This window comes from Acartia tonsa, chromosome 8, assembly GCF_053477335.1.
Source record: "Acartia tonsa isolate MP-2025a chromosome 8, ASM5347733v1, whole genome shotgun sequence".
Classification (NCBI taxonomy): domain Eukaryota; kingdom Metazoa; phylum Arthropoda; class Copepoda; order Calanoida; family Acartiidae; genus Acartia; species Acartia tonsa.
In genome coordinates this window covers 4,198,740-4,221,955 of record NC_137267.1, presented here as the reverse complement: position 1 = coordinate 4,221,955, position 23,216 = coordinate 4,198,740, and the positions used below count along the sequence as shown (strand labels likewise).

Below are 23,216 nucleotides of genomic sequence, written 5' to 3'. Positions count from 1 at the left end.
TGCCAGTATGACGTCATTTTTATAGGCACTATAAAACATCAGGTTAAATCATCATTGAAAGTGGCTATCATTGATTAAAGTAGGGAAGAGAGAAAATATAAGATAATGATATCTTTAGTTTTAAATTTGTTTTATTTATTACTTACCTACCTAGAAAAAATATTGTTCTGATTTAAATTATTTTGTTAAGCTTGGTCAAACCTGAGTACAGTCCAGATAGCTGAGCTCAAGCAAGGAGTCTGGACAAATATCTGTTCAATAGACCATCCTAAGGTTAGATACATAGATAGATACACACATAGGTAGATACATAGATACATTGATAAACAGATGTATAGATAGCTGAGCTCAAGCAAGGAGTCTGGACAAATATCTGTTCAATAGACCATCCTAAGGTTAGATACATAGATAGATATAATTACATTCACACATAGGTAGATACATAGATATTAACATAGGTAGATAGATATAGATATTAACACAGGTAGATAGATATAGATATTAACACAGGTAGATAGATATAGATATTAACACAGGTAGATAGATATAGATACTCATATAGGTAGATAGATAGATAGATAGTTGTATTCATGAATAAACAGATGTTTAGATAGCTGAGCTCAAGCAAGGAGTCTGTTCAGACCATTGCATCCTAATGTTTGTTGAATAGATAGATACATACATAGGTAGCTAGATTGCCAGATATATGGATAGATTGTTCATTCCAAGTTTAGTTAAATATAAAGACGATTTTTATAGCCAGATCAATCTCTATTTCAAGGCTTGGTAGTTGCCTTAAAAATGTGATAATGTTTACTGCAGATATGAAGAAGATATATTTTGCGCAAGATTCCTATTTTCCCCGGCTGCAAAATATTGCCTTCTCGCCCCTTTTTTAGTTTTTCCCACTAGAAGAAGGAAGAATTAAAAAATGTTTTCTGTACTCTTAATTTTTTTCAACCCTTGAACATATTTTTAATTTTTTCCCTCCCTCTAGCAGGGGATCCCATGAATATTGAATATAACAGTTGCCTAAAAATGTAATGATGTTCTTTCTGTCCAGGTATCTGCTCTGTCCTGGTCCCCTTGTTCCACCCACCTGGTAACCTGGGAGCTCTACGCAATTGTCAATGGACAAGAGCCGAAGCCTAATCTTAATATCTGGAATGGATCTACTGGTAAGTTTCTAATTTTTAAGTAGTAAATTTTTTTGTCTGAAGCTTAAGATCTCAATAACTACTGAACAAATAAGGTTTTATATTTTAGTTAAGCTTCACATAGGTCATTGAATAGTTTCAGGCTATTTTATTTTCAGATTTAAGTTTAAGGGATGGTTTTAAGCTAATTTTCTATCCCTTCTTTGTCCCTTTTAATCGAATCCCTAGATGATAAGAGTGTGGTCACTAGTTTCAACATACACAGATAATAAGCTCTTTGATCTCATAACCTTTGTCTGTTTATAATAAAAAGATGCGCCTGTTGCAGGCTAAGGCAACCATCCCCCCCCCCCCCCCCAAAAAAAAAAAACAACTAAAAAACACATTGCTAATCTTACTAAAATTAAGACACATTTTATCTATATGATTCGAAATTATCCCCCAAAAAAGTAGCGGGTTTGTTACCATTCTAAGCTATACTGAAAAATATTATTTTACTAATATTATATGATTATCTAAAACTTACAGGTGAGCTGTTGCGAAGCTTTTTCCAGAAGAAGTTCCAAGGATGGTGTCCTGTTTGGAACACAGATGAAACTTTGTGCTCAAGGTATGCCTCATTTAATTGAACCTGTGTGAAGGGTAACGCCGCAAGCATTGTTTCATGTACAATTTGGTTGATTCGAGATTCTTTTAATGAATCAAACAGAATTCGAAGGGTTGGGAAACCAGAAAAATAAAAAAAACTGTCCCAAGACTTAAATCTAAATGTAAAATTGCCTGAAACCATCTTGGGACCTCAGGAAGCTTCTTTAAAATGTTGAACCCGATGTGTTCGGTAGTAATCTAAATCTGAGGGATAAATTAATAAAGTTCGTAGGTATTAAGTTCCTGAGATAAAAAGTAGAAGAATAGAATGATATTATGACATAAAATATGCTGCGATAAAAAGTAAGGCACAGTTATTTATTTATCAAAATCTCAGTCAGACCTGTTCAATTCTCTTAATTAAGGATGGTGAACAACGAGATCCAGTTCTACTTGGACAACGACTTCAGTGCTCCCAAGCACAAGCTCCACCTCGACAAGGTTCAGGAGTTTGCCATGTCACCAAATCCACACAAATCTGCAAAAGGTACAACAACCTGACTCTAACCTTGAAAAATTGGGGATCTTGAGGCCCGAGGGATAAGTCTTTCGTAGATTAAAATCACTGGTTGCATAGTTTGGTTAGTGTTAGTATAAGAACATTATTACTTAATCCTTATGATAAAGTAACAGGATGTCTGTCTGTCATTCCCTAGGATTTCGATAACCGCCTAACCGATATGGTTCTCCTTTATAATTGTGCTTCTCAAAGGTCCTGTGAAGGTTCATAGCTTTTTGGGGAGGAAGGTACCTACTATTGCTCTCCCAAGAGAAATTGAAAAAAACTTAACTAACCCCATTGAACAAAATTTTTTTATTCAGACTCTACCCACGTGGTAGCATATATATCTGGAAGCAAGGGTGCTCCGGGTTCCTGTAAACTATTCCAGTTTCCTAACTTTGATCAGAGCAATATCATGGCACAGAAAAGCTTTTTCCAAGGTAAATAATATTTTTTTATTTTGAAGCGAAGCATCTTATCATTTTGCTGGGTCAGTCCGTGATATTGAAGAAAAACAACAATTTTATAGAAAGATCGTAGTCTGATGTTTTTAAAGCATACTAGGATAGAATGGTTTTAAAAAACCAAGTACACCGATAATGTACGCAAGTTATAAAAGTACAAAAGTAAATTACCACTAAAATACCGCAGTTAACAGTGAGGTAATATTATTTATGTTTTAGAATCTCTTTATTTTTTACATTTCAGAAAATAAATTCTTAAAAAAGATTTGGAGAAATGGAAGATTATCTAATTGAATGACTTGTTATTAACCACAAATGGAATATTTTATAAAAAATTTTACCTCTATAGGCAACCAATAGCTAAACAATTTTGATACATTTTTATTTAATTTCATATATTTTTATTTAGGTGATAGTGTTGATTTGAAATGGAACTGTATCGGCACATGTTGCCTGTTGCTTATCCAAGCAGACGTGGATAAAACTGGCAATTCTTACTATGGAAAACAACAGCTGCATGGCATTAACACAAGGTAAGATTTATTTTAACAGGTGATTTGTTGCTCGCTTATTGGTCTGGGGGGTCACAGCACCAAAAGGATTGTTTGATTAGAAATCCCTCTACGTTTTACTGCTACGTTCCTTTCATTTTAATGGATTAAAGTAGGAAACCTGCTAGTGTTTGTAAGTTGGTAATTGTCTATTAAGATCACTTAAACGGGAGAACCTGTAGGTGTATTGTAAAGCTTGATTTTCGTCCTTGGGGCAGATGTTTGATAAAAAAAACTGCTAATGTAGCGATTTCCTGTTATGAGCAGAGCCAAGGAACTTCATTATTTTGAAGGCGACATTAAAGACTTAATTATTAACTAGAGATGAGCTAGGGCTGACTTAAGAATCCTTATAGCAAAGTAACATGATGTCTATTTGTCTAGTTGTACCGAAGGATCTTGTAAAATACTAAACCTTTACTGGGTAGCTTCTCCTAGGTCTTAAAAGGTTTATAACTATTTTGGGGAAGGGTACCTCAAAGAAAAAAAAACAACCTCAAAAAAAATTTCTTTAATTTTTCATTTCAAATCTAGATTTAAAAATAGATACCTACCTAGTCTAAATCAAAAACCCCTTTCCATCAAGTGCCCTCAAGGCCTGTAGGGGGCATAAAGAATTTTTTTTCATTACATTTTTTTTATCTTTTAAGGGGAGATGCATTTATGATCAGTCTGTCAAAGGAAGGTCCGATCTACGATGCATCTTGGAGCCCTTCAGGAAAAGATTAACATTTTAATTTAAAATAAAGATGGGGGGTATTAATAGTTATCTATCGCATAGTATTATAAACAGATTTCCGCGGATATACAATTATAAGATTAAAACTAGTTTTTTAGATGCATAATGTACGGAATAATAAACTTTTTTAAATCTTATGATTGTACATTTTTATTTTTTATATTCGTAAAAAAACTAAAAATAATACTATGCTATACATAATTTTTCAGTATGGCTGAGAACCGGTTCGAAGAGATATTGAAACGTCATTTCTTAAGTATAGGAATATTAGAAAAATTCTGTAGAGAAGAAACTACTAGTTAACTTGCTTAGTGATGATTAGAAATTAATATTTTTAAAATTGAGCATTTAGTTTTAGTACTCAAAACACTAATTCGAATAACTTTGTTAATTTGGGTGCAAAGCAGGCCGTCAGTTCACTGTTGTGTACGGTGCCATGCCCGCCAAAGCGTCTCTGTTCAACGAGAAGGGAGATCAGCTGTTCGACTTTGGGTCTGGCCACAAGAATATGGCGCTATACAATCCCCAGGGAAATATTCTTATGATTGCAGGATTTGGAAATCTCAGGTTTGAATTTGTTGAAACAATTATTTATATTCATAGATCTATTCTACAGGGATAAGACAATTGGCGATAAAATGATGTAAATCTCTTAATGATGATACACTAAATTTCCCATTCTGTAGATTAAAATCAAACGTTTGAACACTCAATGTCCTAAAGTTTTTAAGCCAATTTGAGGACTAGCATACTAAACAGCCCATCGTCCTCTCTATTTTTATATTTCAATATGACTTCGACACCGATAAATATCCGCTGGATTAAAATCGGTTCTAAAGCATACCTACTAAAAAATTATGTGTCCTATCGTATTATGGATAACTTTCTACTATGTAATTGTTTTACTTTAGAACAAGGTTTTTGACAATTTCCAGGAAGAAAAGGTCGTTAATCGTTATATGACCCCCCCCCCAAAAAAAAAAAAAATGACAAAGCATTTTGATTTATAATTTGTTTTGTCTAGAGGAAAGATTGATATGTGGAACATGACAAACGCCACGAAGCCTGAACACATTTGTGACTTTGAGGCGCCTGACCAGACAGACGTCAAGTGGTGTCCGGATGGAAGACACATTGTCACCTCTACTTGTGCTCCCAGACTAAGGTAAGTGTGGCGCCTGACCAGACAGACGTCAAGTTAAGTGGTGTCCGGATGGGAGACACATTGTCACCTCTACTTATGCTCCCAGACTAAGGTAGGCAGGCTTGTTCAGGGATCTTAAGGGATAAGAAAGACATCATGAACATCCCTAATTATAATATACAAAATTCCCCCTTCTAGATTAGAATTAGTGGTTGAAACGTTGGAACACTCAAGTTAATAAACTAATAAATCAAAATTCACTTCAAGTCTTCAAAGATATTAAGCCAACGAATCAGAAAACGTTATTTTAAAAATTTGCGGACTAGTGTAATAAGCAGCCCATTGTCCCCTCTGTAATTGGTTCCTGCTCCCATTGGCTTCTTTAAGTTAAAATTCATCTACACTTTCTATATCTATTTATTTATTAAGGTTAGATAACGGCTATAAGATATGGCACTATACTGGAAGCGTACTGCATGAAACTAAAATAAATCCCCCAGATGAGTTGTGGGAGGTTAGTATTTACTTCAAGTGATAAGACAATTAACAATAAATTGAACCATCCCCCCAACCCCTATGCTATTTATAATAAACAATATAACCTATCCTAGGGAAAATAACCTAAGTTTTCTAGAATAAGAGAATTTGTTTTGAAAACTTTGGGTTCCAGTATGATTTCAAATGTTCCCCTCCCTGCCTTTATTACTTGCAATTTAGTCATATATTAATATGAAAATAAGCAAGAGATTTTTCTTTTTGACATGTTTTAACAGGTCCAGGACCAATATGAAGCGTCTTAAAAGTTACAGACACAACATTCGATTCTAGTCGTTTCAGAGATCTTTATATTTGTAGGTTGACTGGCAGATTCGGGCTCCAGGTTTGTTTCCAAGCTTTCCAGTTTCCAAACAACCTGTCGAGGGTATACAAGTTAAAAAGGAGGTAGGCTTTACTTTCCAAAGTGATAACAGGGATTTTAAGGGTTAAGACAATTGACCAGGCTTGGCAAGAAAAGTCCAGGGCCGTTAAAATCATGTTTTTTTCCGGTTTTAACCACCAACAAAAATCCATAGCAAAAGTCCACCTTGGAAAAAAACTTTTCGCCTCCAAAAAGGTCCTAAATAACTATTTTTTTCTTAAAACGCCTGTACACACAGTATATAAACATTAGAATTTACAACGAAAAATACATATTTTTAGAAGGCAGAATTTTTATTTAAAAAAAAACAGTAGAATTTAACTTTTTTTATTTCTGGTTTTTTTCCACGATTTAACCGGTTAAAACCGGACTATTCAATCGTTACTTATCTAGAAAAACCCGGATTTTGCCAACCCTACAATTAATGAATAAATTGATACACAAATAAGTAAACAAAATTACCCCATCTGTAGATTGAAATTATTATTCTACTTTTACTTCTAACTATTGAAGACTAATGCGCCAAATATTTTTATAGTCGATTTTTAAATATCCGATATAAAATACTATGTTTAAATCTCAAATCAATCTTATTTTCTTATTTTAAGAACATCGTAATTGTATTTTAGTTTTGAATAGAATAGAATGGAATAGTATAGAATTGAATTTTATTTGTTTGTATCTTCTTAGAATTTGTTACTGCAGTTCATTTAACTTAAATTGGAAAAAATGCAGATAAAAAAATCTAGATAAAACTGAAATATTTGGATTTTATTTAACTTTTGAGATTTTAGTACAGAATTTGATTTTATGTTAATGTAACAGGGTGTCGATGTGTTTGTACCGAAGGGTCTCGCTAACCGCTTGACCGATAAGGTTCTCTTTTAAAGTGAACCTTCTCATATGTCCGGGAGTTGTTTATAACTACTGTGGGAGGGTACCTTCACCCTCCCAAGAGAAATAGGCACTGGAAAAAATACAACCCCCCTCCCATAAGAAGTATGCCTTTCTAATAAACAGTAGTGTGTCATTAGTTTTTTTTGAAGATTAAAGGAAAGGGTTGGACATATGGTAGTTTGGATAATACTACATATAAGACAGTCATAATTTTAAAAAATCACCATGGCAGTCATAATTTTCCTTTGCAGGCACCTAAGCAAGCGTACAGACCGCCACACGCCCGAGGTACGACCAGTACATTCAAGCTTCACGATGATGAAAATTCCTCGCCTCAGGCAAAGATAACATTAGATTTTGAAATTTTATTGCAGTCATAGACCTTGTTGGATAAATTTATGTACATCCCCAATGATTATGAACAAAATTACCCCTTCTGTAGACTAAACTCATTGGTTAAAAAGTTTTTTCATCAAATTATTCTTTAATGAAAGTATCCAAAGTTAGTCAGCAAAGGAGAGGGCGTGATTATATAACTTTAGGTTTAGCGCACTTGCATCTCTAATTAAGATATTTTTATTGAGCTTTCCAAAATAACCAGAGAGTCGGGGATATGACAATGAACAATAAATTCCCCTCATCACTCTGTAATTTTGTCTTTTGTCGGTTTTAGTATTCTATTTTCGCTGTTAATTAAAGTTATCTGAAACCCAAGGCTAAAACCATCCCTGGAATGGGGGGCGGACGGGCGCCGATCCCTGGAATGCCTGTCGGCGGCATGAAATCAATCCCCGGAATGCCCCCAGGGGCGGGTAAGAAACCCTCCATCCCAGGAATGCCTGCTCAAGACGCAAGGTAAGAATTTTGGAGGTTGCACTATCCCCATCCTCCTCTTTTTCTTGATTTTCTTGTATTTGATGCATAGTAATTGTGGAGTAAAAGATAATAGCGTATTAAAATACCAATGAATGAAGGTTAATGAACATTAGACATAGTATATAAAAATATAAATTTAGTTTGAATGGCCTGTTTTTAAAATAGAGAAACCTATGAAAAACCCTATATTGAAAATTACCTAATCTTACAAGGTACTTAAGATTTTATTAGGCTGCTCTCAATTAAAAGAAATAGAATTACCTATTTTTAAAACAGAGAAACATATGAAAAAACTTCAGAAGCCAAATTACCTAACTCTTTACAGGATTTGTTCCAGTGAAAGAATGAAATGACATTGTATATTTCTATAGATATGTTATGAATTTTTCTGTAAAGAACATATCATTCATTTTCTCTGTACAGAAATGATCGCTGCCAGTTTTACAACCATCAGAAATGTAGCTGGATGTTTTTGTAAAAATTTATAAACCCTGTCAAAATTACAGTCAAATTTATAATAACAATCATAAGTACATTTAACACCCGCAATAATACATTGGGCTAGCAAAACTAAAATTTTTAATTTTAATTAAAGTGGAAAGCTGTCTATAATACGATGAGTTTGACAACTTTGGTTTTAGGAAAAAATTCAACTACTGAAAAAAAAATTATTAGCTTTGATGAAAACTATATATAACTTACTTTATATTTTCAGTAAAGTTGCATTGAAAAACAAGCGTCGCCGCGAGAACGCCAAGAAGAGACAGGAGGAAAATGCGGCAAACCCGCCGCCGGCTGGAGCCGCACCGCCAGCCGCTCAACAAAATGGAGGCACGGCTAAGCCTCAGAGTAATGGGAACAAAGGTAAAGTAATTAAAACTTTACCAGCCAAGGCCTTAATTCAGTAAATAAATTCAACTTTCCGAAAATTTAGATATCGAGTCAGGTTTCAACTTTGAATTGGTCCTTAATTGAATAGAAGATAAATTAGTATAGTAAATAGTTTTAATGGAATCATTAATTGCATCTTGTTACTGCCAATTTTAGAGGCCTCTAGGGGTACTCGCAAGTAGGGAGGGGAAGGCGCCCACTCCCCCCACTTTCAATTTTAGGTTTAAAAGGAAAAAAAAATTTGGGGGGGGGGGGTAAAATTTAGTTGATACAGTGCAGTGTATATAAGGATCTCGCATACACACAGGCAGACCCACAAAGATCCTTTTACTTTATTATAAGTAATCTTTTGTCAAGGTGTGAATAGTGAATATCAAGGTGCAGCTGGGTTACTTCATGATCCAGAAATAGAGAAGAAGAAAAAGAAAATCACAGACAAGCTGAACGCCATCAAAACATTGAAACAGCAGAAAGCTGAAGGCAAAAAAATGGAGAACAATCAGGTCAATTTTGAATATTTTCATAGATATATTTATTGTAAGTTAAAAATCAAATTATTTGTTTAATTGAACGATGTTTGGCTTGTTGAGAAATGAAACAACCACTTTTGAAATAAGTGGTAGGCATAGGAGAAAGAAAAAATCTAATTTTATGTTTAATGGGGGGGGGGGGGGTTGAGAACTCGAAAGCGTTAATCACTCGCTTATTTTTGTCTGTATAACTTCTTCTTTAGTTATATTTTCTATATTTCAAAATCATTCATACTTTTAAACCTATTTTATTTTATATTTTAGTTGGAGAAAATAGCGAAGGAGAATGAATTACTACAGGAGTTGGAAAAACTTACTGTCAGAAAATAAAGACTTCAATCAGACTGGCCCATATTTTTTTATTTTACTAACATTATATTTTGTATTTACTTCATATTATACATATTTTTTTTCTAAATCAACAAAGCATGTCTTCAAAATATCTGTGGGACTTTGGTTTCTCATTTGTAGTATTACTTATTTTCTAAAAAGACTGGAAAAATAATGTCTATTTTCAGTACTTAATACTTCCAAAAGTTGCCTTTTTAAAATAAACATAAAATATACTTAAAACACTTTGCAGCTTAATATCTCTGGATTCTAATCTGCATTATATATCAAATCAGATGTGATTATTTATTTAAACATTCTAGTGTTGAGTCATAGAAGAAATTATAAATGTACACTTCGTACATTTTCTGGTGAAAAAAAGTTATAAAAGAATTTATTTTGCTTAATATTGAGCCAATTTGTGGTTGCAACTAAGTTTACTTATGTGTACATTATTTAATTTTTGTACGTTTTCAAAGGGGGAATGTTCCATGAAATGCATTCAATGATAAAAACTACATAATTTAAAAAGATCAATCTTTTATACCATGTAGTTTTCAAGATTGTTTTCTTTTTGTGGACTATTCAAACGTCTAACAAGTATTTCAAGGCGTACTTTATAGCGTACACTATTGATAATGTACACAATAGTAAACCTAAGTTATGTTGACGTAAAGAAATATTAATATTTTTTTGTTGCAGAATATTTGACCATGTCTGGATATGACAGAGCCATCACAATGTTCTCCCCTGACGGACATCTGTTCCAGGTAAAATATTGTTATAATATCGCCAGCGCGGCGCTACTCTATAATTTGTCTGGCTTATCCAGTGCAGGGAGGGAGGGTACATTGAATTGTAAATTACACAGGTACTCAAAATTTTACTACCATGTCACTTATTTCATATTTTTTATTATAAAGAGGACTATCCACGAACAAGAGCACGTGATTCTAAGTACCTTCCAGCATTGATCCTGAGTATTTTCTTTCAGAATATAATAGGTCACTATCAATAATTAATATATTGACGAGAATATTTATGTTTCACTACTTCAAGTTGAAGAAAAGTAAAAAAATGTCCACCATTTTTCGTTAAAATTCTATCAAACGTTTTGTTGAGTTCGGGGTGTCTTTAATTGTCCATGTTGTCAAATGATAAAAATTAAAAAAAGTCAAAAGCACATTTACTAAATCTTATATGTTATGTTTAAATTAATGCTAATATGGAATTATTTACAATCTATATAACACGAGTATTCGCATATGTATTATCAAGTATCCATTTTATTAAAAGAATTAGCTTCATAAAAGTTTTCAAAATCAATTAAAATACCTAAAAAAAACATGGTGAAACATAAATTTTCTCGTCAATATATTAATAATATATGGTGACCTATTATATTCTGAAAGAAAATACTTAGGATCAATGCTCTCGTTCGTGGATAGTCCTCTTTGGAGTACTTTGGGTAATTTCATAGTATTACTGTCCAAACTTTTTCACCAATAATTTAAATCTTCAAAATAGGTAATTGCGTAATATCTTTTTTGAGGAAATACATTAATTTATCGTCCATTGTCTTATCCCCTAAGATTCTATGGTTTTTGTGCCCACCTGTTACTTAGTTATTGTCTGAAGAACATTCATATTGTTGCGAAAAAATTGTATTAAGTAAAATATTTATCCTTATATAAAAGGAACAGGCTCTGTGTCTTTCTGTCAGTCTGTACAGGATGATCTTGCTAACCACCGAACCGATATGGTTCTCCTTTATAGGTTACCTAGCTTCTCATGGGTTCTGGTAATCTCCCCTAGAAAAAATTACCTATTGTACCCCTCCACAAAAAAAATTTCTCTATTAAATCAAAGAAAAAAAATTGGATTTCCCCGTGTTAAATTTAGTTATCTAACAGTTTCATGGTAATTTAAAAGAAAGATATTGTATATTTTATGTTTCCCTGAAACCGGATTTGTTTAATTAAGAAAGTATTAAATATTATTTTCTCTATAAAACTATTGATTCCTTTAAATCTTTTCTCTAAATCTCACTTTCAATTCATTTTAAAAGTTCCATAGAAGAAAGGTACTTTTGATAAAGTAGGTTATAAAGATGATTTTATTTAAACAAGGATTGCAACATTCATAAAAGCGAAGTTCTAAATCGGGAGGACAAACGATCATTAACTCTAGTAGAGTGTCAGAACTGAATAAACAGAATAATAATAAGCTTTTTTTAACAAAATTGTACGTATATTATTTGCAAAACTGTGAAATACAGGATACTGTTAAAAGGACATATTAACCATTTTATGATTGGATTATAGAGATGCATCGCTTATAATATTGTATTTTGTTGTCCTAGGAATCAGTATTCTAAATATCAGATATATAAGATAGTTATATCACATAAAAAATTGTTGTCTAAAAAGTTAATTATCAACATGATATTAATGCACTAGTAATAATTAGAGGTGCTATGCTTTCTAAATCGTCTTTTACTATTAAATTATAAATAGGAATCATTAAGCAAAGTTTGAAATCGGTAGGACAATTCTAGCATTCTATCAACAAAAACAAAAAAAACTGTTATGGACGTACGGGCCTACCCTCATTATTGAAATGCTTCGCTTTTATAAACAGTATCAGATTTTTACCTGTTCAATGATAACTAAATATTTAAAGCATTCATTCGAGAGTTTAAAAGTTTTATAACTTGAAATATACTCTTATGAAAACAGTACCTATGTAATTAAACTTTAATTTTCTTTTGAATCCATATTATAATATTTTATTTTGCCCAGATTAAATTAGGGTTGGCAATCCGTATCCGAATCCGGAATCCGTTTTTTAATAGCGGATTCGGATTCCTAATTGGTAGGCTAAAATTAGCGTCTTGAGTTTTTTCTTTCAACTCCCTCTTTTTGAATGCAAAGATTGTCATCATTATATAATATCTTCTAAAAATCTGGTTCGATTCTCGGAAGTGAACTATAGAAAACACCAAGAACATTAATTTTTAGGACATATGTAGCACTTTTAATTTTTTACATTTTTAAAAAAGCCTTTTGAAATATTGCTAGAATCCGGAATCCGAATCCGGTCCAAAAATTTGACGGATTGCCATCCCTAGATTAAATGAATACTTTCTTTTAAGGATTTAGGACCATTATGTTTAAGGATCGCTTGAATTCAAATGAGCCATTAGTTAAATATGAAAAAGATTTACGTACATATTTGACGGCAGAAAAACTAAATTATAACATTAAAAAAGAGAAAATTTTGCCATTTTTTTTGATATTTATACTGCAAATTAGTCGTGAAACCTCTCTCAACATAATACTCTTTTCTACTCCAAAACGCTATCAAACGGTTCTAGACGGTAGCTGTTGGTACTAAAAGTTTTAAAATTGGTTATTGCTATCATTTAACATGAATGAAACCAAAAATATGTTTTAAAAAGTCGATTCCTACGTAATTGATGATGGATTTACCCTGAAAATAGGCAAAAAACGGCTGAGCAGCTAGCCGTTACTTTTCCAACTTTTTGTTCGATTTAGGGAAAATAGACCTACCAAGGATTACTCATGCAAAAGTTCAGATCAAAATTCGAAATCTAAGTGTCATTTGCTCACTGATTACGAGATGGTTGCATTAACCCCCCCCCCCCCCTTTATTTGATTACTGACATACCTAATAGCATTCGTTTAGTATAGAATACCTTCGCTATTTAAGACGTAAGATTGAGATCCGTTTAATATTCATAATTCTTTTAAATTCTAACTCGTTAATAGTAAATATATGTTTGAAGAGTTAAAAATGAATATTTAAATCTAGACTGACATCATTCCTTTATAAGGAATTTTATGATTGATCGTAATAAAATTCTTCATTAAAATTTGAGTGTTACATATAGTGGCACAAGAGTTAAACAAGACCCGAAGGAATAAAGAAACTGGTACTGATTTTTATTTTAATATTTGTGGAAAATTATTTGTAAATCGGTGCTATACATGATTTTCTTCCAGTATGGTTTGGTTCTAATCCAGCGGATATTAATCTGTTTTGAAGCCACGTTTTAAAATATATCAAATATACACGGTGTTTCAGAAAAAACTGCGTTTTCCGTTTTTCTGACACAACCAGAAGAAATACAGAAAAACGATTATATGTCCTTATTCTCTGTAAAAAAGTACATCAAATTTATAACAGGTGTTTTTCATTATCTCTAAAAATACGGCCTCTATGATAGGTACATAGTCTCCAAAAATGCTTTATGTGAAAAATGTTGTGAAAGAAAAATTAAAATAACTCTTCTATTATGTATAAAAAAATCGTAGAATTTCAATATTAATTTAGAAAAAGGTATAAGAAAAGTACCTTAATGAGTTTTTAAGGTGAAATGCTTTTTAGCTCCTTACAAAAGCATTTTTAAGAAACTGCAATTTGTCATTTTTTTCACATTTCTTGATTGTGATGCATTTGCAGTAAGAGAATCTTCTTTAATAACGTAGGTTATAGTAAAAAGAAAAAAACTCCTTTTTATTTGACAAAAAAATCTCTAAAGACAAAAAAGTTATTGAAGTTTGAATTTTTTTTATTAAAGCATTTAATTACAAATTATGGATAAATTATGAGTTTACAGCATGACCCTCGAAAAAGTATTTTTAAGCATCTGCAGCCCTTATTTCTCAATGAATTATAAAAAAATGCATATGTCCTTGTTCTCCATAGTATTCCACATAAGTAGATATAAAAATATTTTTTTTACCTCCATTAACACCGGAGATTTTTAGAGCTAAAGTTTTGAAAAAGTGACTGAGAAAAAGAATTTTTTTTTGTTTCTCTTATTTTTTGGATGGTTATATTATGTTTTTCTGGCAACTGAATAATGAGACACAAAGAAAAACAAGTTAACTAATTATTTCTTTTTTATTCCACCAAAAAATATAAATTTTTAATGGCAAAAAATACTACTGAATGAATTGATTAATTGCAAATTTTAGGTTATTAACTAATCCTTATTTGAGAAAAGGATTAATTATGACAGTTGCTCCGCCTACTTTTCTGACATCTCAATAATTTAATAGGGGGTTAATTAAGCTTTTTAGACAAAAAAATCATTATGTTTTAATTTTATTTTCTTCATAACTTTTTTGTTATTAAAGTTAGGATTGTGAAACAAAAACAATTTTCCTGCTATATTCATAAAGATTTATTTGGTTTTTTAATCTTAAAAAATTTTGCCTAATAAGTAAGTTTTTCAAAATATCATTAAACTAAAAAGACTCAAAAAATATGTGTAAAAAAATACTTTTTACTCAAAAACTAAATTTTTTATTTCATTTTTGTGTAAAGTTTCTGCTAGTAGCAAAAATAAAAGGATTTCTACCTTAATTTTGCTAAAAAAGTCGTTTCATGTTAAAAGTTACTTTTTCCTCAGTCACTTTTTCAAAACTTTAGCTCTAAAAATCTCCGGTGTTAATGGAGGTAAAAAAAATATTTTTATATCTACTTATGTGGAATACTATGGAGAACAAGGACATATGCATTTTTTTATAATTCATTGAGAAATAAGGGCTGCAGATGCTTAAAAATACTTTTTCGAGGGTCATGCTGTATATCTTAACCTGTCAATCAAATTAAAAGATTATAGGAATAAATGAGGGGTGGGGATTTACAAACATAAGCAATTTTTAGGGTCATGTTTCTGAAGTATACAAAAAGAAAAACTGAATATTTGTTTTCAGTGAGGGAATTTTAAATGAAATTTTTAGTGTAATTGGTAGAAAATTGTATTGGCCGCAGGGTTTCGGATCCGGATCCGCATATTTTCGAGTCCAAGGATCCGGATCCGCAAAAAAATGCGGATCCGGATCCGGATCCTTGGACTCAAAAAAATGCGAAAAAAATGGAAAAATCTACCTAAATTAATATAAAATCTCAGACATTCTCTTGATGAGAGCCAATCTTTAAGGTTTAGGGTAAGACTTGAAAATTAAAAGTATTTTTGACTTCGAATTAAGAATAAATATTTTTTGAAAGGTTTGGTGATTTTATTTTTATTGTCAAGGATCCGGAATCGGATCCGGATCTGGATCCGCACTGACCAAATTTTCAGGATCCGGATCCGCAAAAAATCAATGCGGATCCGAAACCCTGATTGGCCGTATTAAGATGTTGTTTTCAAGTGAATAAATTTTTGAAAACCAACCTTAAGGCACAAAATTCTACCAGGAAAAAGCATCATACGCATCTCTTGAAATATTTATGCTTTAAAATGCGCCATTATTTTCACCTGTAACAATTTTGATGCATATTTTTATAGAGAACATTGATATATAATTATTTTTTTTTGTACTCCTAATGGTTGTTTCCCAAATTTGGAAAACGCAGTTTTTTTAAACGCCCTGTAGAAGTTTCTGGACAATGACTGACCATTCCATAATATGTAGAAATAACTAAATTCCCCGCTCCAAGAATTTTGGGGAAGATTCATTTGTGTTTGATCCTTAAATTGTTGTTTACAGGTGGAGTACGCGCAGGAGGCCGTGAAGAAGGGAAGCACAGCTGTCGGAGTCAGGGGCAAGAACTGTGTCGTTCTAGGCGTGGAAAAGAAGGCTGTTGCCAAACTACAGGTATGTCAATCTGAAGTTGTAACATAGTAATAAAAATCAACAACCACCCCCCCCCCCAAAAAAAAAAAAAAAGATTACCCCATTTCCTTAAAAAACATTTTATTAACTCGTGATTAGATTTAACATAGTTTTTGGGAGGGGGTGGGTTTGTTTTAAATTGTTGTAAGAACAGAATAAAGGATTTTTAACCATGGTGTTTTTTTTTGAGGGGGGGGGGGGAACTCAAATTGATGTAGCAAAACTACTAAAAAAAATCAATTATTTCAACCATACGCCGTCATATTTTTTTTAAATTTTGCCGTATTTAATTTTTGATAGAGTATTATAAAAAAAAGTTTCATAAAGTGAAGCCGATAATTACAATTACACTTAGACGGACAAGTGAGTTATATTAAGGCATCGCTATCATAAAAGTGTTGAACTTCTTTTTAAAGAAATTTAATCTATTAACTAGGGTTGATCTGGATACTTTTTTGGCTGGATACCGGATATCCGGCTGATTTATTATTCTGGTTATCCGGTTCTGGCCGGATATCTGGCCAACGTTCGATATTTGGTAAATTACCGGGTATCCGGCATTAAAAATCAGTCGGATTTTCCGCTATCCGGATAGTTTCAATATCCGGTATCCGGCCAAACAGAATATCTTACTAATAACGTTTACAAATATTTCAGGAAGACAGAACTGTCCGTAAAATTTGTCAGTTGGACGATCATGTTCTCATGGCATTTGCTGGTTTGACCGCTGACGCCAGGAAAGTAATATAGTTTTAGAAAAGCTATGCGTTTAAAAGCACTGATATATAAAAAAAATGATTTAATAATTTTCTTATTCGTTGGCTTAACAACTTTGGGGACTTAAATGAATTTGGATTGGTTGGTTCATTGAGTTAAGTGTCTAAACGTTTCAACCACTCATCTACTGAAGGGATAAATTTGTGTAACAGCATTGGGGATGTACATTGTAAATGAATTTGACGGTTATTGTGTTATCCTTACTATAACTTATTATCTGATGGCTACAGGGTGTTGATAAAGCAGGCCAGAGTTGAGTGTCAGTCACATAAACTAACAGTTGAGGATCCGGTCACTTTAGAATATATCACAAGGTATGTAATTTTCACTAAAATTCACTTTCTCAATAAAAGTTAGCAAAAAAGACGTACATACCCTAATACTAAAAAAGCTTCGCTTTTAAGGAGAGTATTCTTGTAAAAGCGCAATTTCTAAAACAGTTTTCCACGTGAAAAAAGTACATTATGCTTTTCTTAATAGATAAGTGTGCTTCACTTAAGGTTAATTGGAACTCATTTGTCATCCCCCTACTTACATTTTAATCTTATTTTCCTTGAAAATAACAAATAAAACAAGGATGACAACCTCCACAAATAGCGAATCTCATATTATATAACTAAGTGAGAAAAGCAGCCTGAGGGGGGAGGGGAGATATAAACATACCATAGGATGCGCCCTTAGTTTTTAGGGACAACGCATTCTAATACCGCCTAATAATTTTTAAATCAAAGGAAAACGCAATCAAATCAGTAGATATTGAAACCTTAAGCTTTAAACAAAAAACTGACTACTTTTTATTCTAGATATGTAGCCTCTCTGAAACAAAGATACACACAATCCAACGGAAGACGACCTTTCGGTATCTCCTGCCTACTCACCGGTTTTGATATTGATAAAACTCCCCGTCTTTATCAGGTTTACACTTTTTTTATTAACTAAGGATTTGAATTTAAACCGTATTGTTGTACCTATTAAAAACTTCGCTGAAGGGAACGATAGGGCGATTTATCTTATGATATTGGAGTTAGTACATATTTTCAAAAATAGATATAAACCTTCAATGGACCTATGATAAGCTTCACCTTAAAGGAGAACAATATAGATCCTGTAACTTTTATAAGAGGATATGATGGCTACACTTTGTATTATCTAAAGAAATATTAAATAAACGGCTTCATAAAAAATGTGCTAATTATATTACACCTAAAATATATTCCGGATATATTAATTTACAAAAAAAAAATATTTTTATAAAACTATTAGGTAATAACTTTTATAGTTCATTTTATATTTTTACGCGTAGTTATTTTTTTAAATCTTTTCTTGGTAAAATTGAAATGGTTAATTAATTTCCTTTTTTGTAATATAGGTTGAAAAAATGTTTTTTATGTCAATCTCCAAACTCTTTAGCCCTCCAAACTAATCCCCTTTTGAATTATCCGTCATGGATCTAAATGGATAAGACTATGGTCAATAAATGATTATACATAAATTTACCATTCTGTATATTACAATTACCGGTTGAAACATTAAGGCACTCAACTTAATGAACCAACCAACCAAAGTCCCCAAAGTTGATAAGCCAACGAATAAGAAAACGAAAACTTTGGAGCCTATTGTAATAAATAGCCCGATGTCCCCTCCCTCCCTCCCTGATAATTTTTGCAGGGGGAATAAAGTGGTTTTGAACTTTATATTAAAATGGTCCCCAAAGTTTTATAAGCGCATACTTTCAATCGTTGACAATAACTAGCAGCGTCCAAACTTATTTACAAAAAATTCAATTTATCTTACATTGTCTTATCCCTGAAAATCCCAAAGTTTACCTATTCTTAAATCCCTGCTGTAGTCCGACTACTGTAATTGACATTAATTATCCCAACTAATTGGTATAATTACTGGAAATAATAACAAAAATAAACAAGACTGGGGACAAGCATGCCGAAAAAGTATAATAGGCACGACAAACTAGTTGCTTCTGTGAAGCGCAGCAACTCTTCAATTATGATACGCATGCACGCTAGTTCGTTCGTTTGTCACATATGTCTTTTTAAAGATTCTAATTAAGAACTTACTCTAGAGCCAACATAAAAGATTATTACTTTAGATGATCAATCAGATATTAATCAGTCTAATTTTAAATGGAATTTCTAGCATTTTATTCATTTATGATTCAATCACATAACACGAGTGACGAAACTTTTTGATGACATGATACCTATGCAATGTTTTATCCTAAGAAAGTCAACTTTATCTTGACTTATTATATGGTTGCCCTTACATGCCACAAAAAAGTGTACACTAACTTTTAACTTGTTCTTAATCTTCCTATATGGTGTTTCTATTGGTCAATTTAACGGATTGGCTATCTAGATTTATATTTATTACCTACCAAAACACAAACTTTTAAATCTCAATAATATTAAGCGGGTCATTTTTTTCGTGTATTTTCTGTAAAGTTCGTCAAATGCTCTTATTTAGTCAAACTTTTCTTATTTATGACCCAATGTATATCTATAATACAAAGTAGCTTGATGTCTGACCGTCTGTCTGTCCGTCCGTCCCTTAAGATCTCGGTAACCACTGAACCGATCGGATTCTACTCTTCAGGGAATATACCTACTGGTCCTGTGGTGGTTTTAGGCTATTTTCTTGGGGAGTGGGACACCCCCAACCCCCCCAAAAATAAAAAACCACCCCCCAAAGATTTTTTTTTTACATTTTTTGTAAAATCTCAGTAACTGTTGATCAAATTGGGATCAACCCTTCTGGGAATATACCTACTGGTCCTCTGGTGGTTTAAAGCTATTTTCTTGGGGGGTGGGACACCCCAACCCCCCCCCAAAAATAAAAAAATCCCAACTTCCAAAATTTTTTATTTTTTAAAATTTTTGTAAACAAAAACCAGTAATTGGGGTGGGGGAACCCCACTGCAACATGTGGCGAAGCCCCCACGAATCCCCACCCCCAAAAAAAATTTAAATATATTTTTTTTTAATTTTAATTTTTGTGTATGCGATCAACCTAGGTTTAATTTTTACGAATTGAAATTTTTGTGTATACGGCAAACAACCTGGGTTTAATTTGTACAAATTAAAAAATTTGTGCATAATTTTTTTGAATATTTCTATTTAGTAGGGTTGACTTCCCATTACTTCATAGGGCGAAGCCCCTAGAGGCTAGGGGCGAAGCCGCTAGTATATATATAAAATGGTCATATTTCATGACAGTTTGACTTAATATGATCATTTGACAAAATTGTTACACGAACTTTACGGAAAATTGTCCCTTTGTTTTTCAAAATATTTTTCCATGTTTTAATTCTGTAAAAAGATTTGTTTGCTATTGACTTTAACTTGTTTCCAATTAATATTTAAGGTTTAATTAATAAAAGCAAGTACTCTCTCTCTCACACACACACACACATAAGTACATTCGACGTCTAGGATTTATATCTTATGCGTAGTTAATTTTCGTTGAACTTGAACAAAAAAAAGGCCTCGCAGGGTTCTGCAGATATTAGGCATATGAAAAAGAAAAACATCGCACTGAGAGGATAGGTTATTAGGGATAAAATCATTCTTATATAATGAATTTCTCCCAGATTTAAGATTTTTTTGGATAGGCCTCCAGGTTCCGGAGCTCCAGGCCTCCAGGTTGTCTCTCTACAGGTAAAAATGAAAAAAAAATTTTTTAAAAAGAGTTAGATGTCAGCTTATGAGACAAAATATGTATGTTTTTTCTTCAAATATGTGAATAACAATTAAAATGAAGTATATTATGTTTTCTAAGTTAACTCTTCAAAAAAAAAATCTTATTTTTAATTTTTACCTGTACAGAGACCACCTGGAGGCCTGGAGCTCCGGAACCTGGAGGCCTATCCAAAAAATCTTAAATCTGGGGGAAATTCATTATATAAGAATGATTTTATCCCTAATAACCTATCCTCTCAGTCCAAAGACAAAGCCTATAATCACTGTTTACGCAAAAGTGTCAGAACTTCCCCCCCCCCCTTTTATTAAACACAAAGGGGGGGGGGGGGGGCTGAGTGTTACCTTGTGTAAAAGCGCCACTCTATTCATTCTCTAGATGCCATTTTCATGACTTTAAGTTAGATGATTTATTTCTACTTGGATTTTACAACAGTCAATCATGTTCATTTATATATATATGTGAAACTTGTAGCTGGTTAAAATAGCGATTCCCTCCTTCCACATCTTATACTTCATCCCCTCCCCCTCAACTGGATGAACAAACGGAACAATAAATAGCAACCTAAATTGACGAAATTTTTTCCCTGTCATAATATCCACGTTTATTCTACATCCATTAAAAGTTATTGTTTCTATTTAGACTGACCCCAGTGGAACCTACCATGAGTGGAAGGCCAACGCTATTGGCCGCAACGCCAAGACAGTCAGAGAGTTCTTGGAGAAGAATTACACTCCTGAAAACGTTGCCACCGAAGAACAGACGGTCAAACTGGCCATCAAGGTATACTAAAATTTTATTGCCCCTAGAGGCTTAAATATTATATGATCTTGTATTGATGTTTGTTGTTGTTGTTTGTAGCCATGATTCTCTGAAGTTAGGATTCAGATGAACACTGAGATTGGAGGTGAGAATCCTTTGGCCAATCATAGATTGGTAAGCTTCGCGCACAGCTGGGTGTATACTATGATACGTTATAAGCTGACCCGTGGAAGCTACTCAATTATTACATCACCCTGCCTAGAGTTTTGGCAGGTGTTCAATATTAAGTTACCCTAATTAATGGCGGTCTCATATCATATGAATAAGGAGCATGGACGAGGTTATTGATGTTTGTCGTCGGTTTAGCCGTTTGTTCCCAACAGGAAGAATGGGGACAATGGACCAAAAACTATATTACCCGATCAAGTTTCATTATAAAACTTGGATGATTTCTTCAACAATTAGGTAGGATTTAGGAAGCGCAGCAACTTAAATCGTTACCAGAAAATCAGTTTTAGAGCTTCGCTTGTATTGATGTTGTCAAACTTGTTAGTTTTGTAAATGATTAAAATAAAATATTTCAGGCTTTACTGGAGGTTGTCCAGAGTGGAGGCAAGAACCTGGAGGTTGCAGTCATGAAGGAGGATGCTAAGCTCAGCATGATGGATGTAAGTCTTATTATTTCAGTAGCTCTTCGAAACCGATTAATATCCGCAGGATAAGAACCGGTTCTAAGCTATACTGTAAAATTATCTATAGTATCGTATTTAAGACAATTTCCACAAGTATTAAGATGAAGATTAATGAAATTAATACCAATTTCGTTAACCCAGGCTTTCGGACCCTCGGGTCTAAAATAATTTTTTGTTAAGCCCATAATTTTATTTTTAATATCCGCGGAAAGCTGTCTATAATACGATATGATAAGTTAAGTAACTATTTTCCTACTCTAGGTTGCCGACATTGAGAAAGTAGTTGCTGTGGTAGAGAAAGAAAAGGAAGAAGAGGCTGCCACTAAGAAAAAGGAGACCAAATCTGACAAATAAACAAACAAGCCAGTGATATCATATGTCTCATTTTTGTATTATTATCCAACATACCCAGTTTTATGTGATGGTTCATATTTAGCTTTTTTTATGGCAGCAAATCTTTTTCTTACTGGTGAATTTTACCACGATTTGCTAACACTTTTATAAAACAGCATTTTTATGGGTATGTTTTTTTATGTAATTGTATCAAAAGTTGGGTGGAAATAAGAGGGATTATTATTTATTTATTATACTATTGTAAATTAAGGAAAGGGTTTTCATTCTTAGAATTTCCAAGATTTTTAACCTTTTTTTGTCATGTAAAACAAAATTAACAGAAAAATGTGGTGATCAAAAAACCTGATGATGATTTTTAATTTAAAAATAATTTCAGAAATTTTAAGATGACCGCTGCCGAAGTAGTTGAGGATGTTGAGATGAAGGAGGAAAAGGTAAGGACTAATACAAAGCTTCCCGGATTTTAAGCGTTGTAAGTAAGTCAATTTTTACTCTCTATTATTTTTAAAAACTTTTGCGCCTTCTTTACTATTGAGCTTTATTGTACTTCATTTTTAATCTTTGTAAAGACTGTATTCATAACGGATAGACGCACGGATGTACACTAGTTATTAAGAAT

At 32.7% G+C, this 23,216-nt stretch overlaps 3 protein-coding genes across 4 annotated transcripts in view; all 3 read left to right on the top strand.

The window, feature by feature from the left end:
• Nucleotides 1–331: 331 nt before the first annotated feature.
• Nucleotides 332–10,352, top strand: eIF2A (eukaryotic translation initiation factor 2A). The gene is made up of 16 exons (XM_080168808.1): nucleotides 332–395; nucleotides 1,064–1,178; nucleotides 1,686–1,767; nucleotides 2,171–2,292; nucleotides 2,628–2,747; nucleotides 3,181–3,304; nucleotides 3,973–4,041; nucleotides 4,470–4,628; nucleotides 5,086–5,226; nucleotides 5,635–5,719; nucleotides 6,061–6,147; nucleotides 7,273–7,354; nucleotides 7,732–7,876; nucleotides 8,613–8,761; nucleotides 9,146–9,291; nucleotides 9,583–10,352. Exons 4-16 carry the CDS (start codon nucleotides 2,172–2,174, stop codon nucleotides 9,646–9,648), a joined length of 1,494 nt encoding a protein of 497 aa, XP_080024934.1. The 5' UTR covers nucleotides 332–395; nucleotides 1,064–1,178; nucleotides 1,686–1,767; nucleotide 2,171; the 3' UTR covers nucleotides 9,649–10,352.
• On the top strand, nucleotides 10,282–22,976 carry Prosalpha4 (proteasome alpha4 subunit). Its single transcript, XM_080168812.1, has 8 exons — nucleotides 10,282–10,418; nucleotides 16,176–16,283; nucleotides 16,959–17,039; nucleotides 17,310–17,392; nucleotides 17,882–17,993; nucleotides 21,432–21,572; nucleotides 22,136–22,219; nucleotides 22,505–22,976. The coding sequence occupies exons 1-8, from the start codon at nucleotides 10,362–10,364 to the stop codon at nucleotides 22,595–22,597; spliced, it is 759 nt and encodes a 252-aa protein (XP_080024938.1). The 5' UTR covers nucleotides 10,282–10,361; the 3' UTR covers nucleotides 22,598–22,976.
• Nucleotides 22,896–23,216, top strand: part of Rpn3 (regulatory particle non-ATPase 3) — a 38,473-nt gene continuing 38,152 nt past the window's right edge. For both annotated transcript variants that reach the window (XM_080168810.1, XM_080168809.1), the window contains exon 1: nucleotides 22,896–23,031. In XM_080168810.1, the coding sequence (XP_080024936.1) occupies nucleotides 22,984–23,031 (48 nt within the window). In that variant the 5' untranslated portion in view covers nucleotides 22,896–22,983. The remainder of the gene's footprint in view (nucleotides 23,032–23,216) is intronic.

Coding starts and splice junctions, on each gene's coding strand:
- eIF2A (XM_080168808.1), top strand. CDS start 2,172: ATGGTGAACAACGAGATCCAGTTCTACTTGGACAACGACTTCAGTGCT. Junction 7,355..7,731: donor CGATGATGAAAATTCCTCGC/CTCAGGCAAAGA, acceptor GTTATCTGAAAC/CCAAGGCTAAAACCATCCCT. Junction 7,877..8,612: donor ATGCCTGCTCAAGACGCAAG/GTAAGAATTTTG, acceptor TTATATTTTCAG/TAAAGTTGCATTGAAAAACA.
- Prosalpha4 (XM_080168812.1), top strand. CDS start 10,362: ATGTCTGGATATGACAGAGCCATCACAATGTTCTCCCCTGACGGACAT. Junction 10,419..16,175: donor CTGACGGACATCTGTTCCAG/GTAAAATATTGT, acceptor TGTTGTTTACAG/GTGGAGTACGCGCAGGAGGC. Junction 22,220..22,504: donor CTAAGCTCAGCATGATGGAT/GTAAGTCTTATT, acceptor TTCCTACTCTAG/GTTGCCGACATTGAGAAAGT.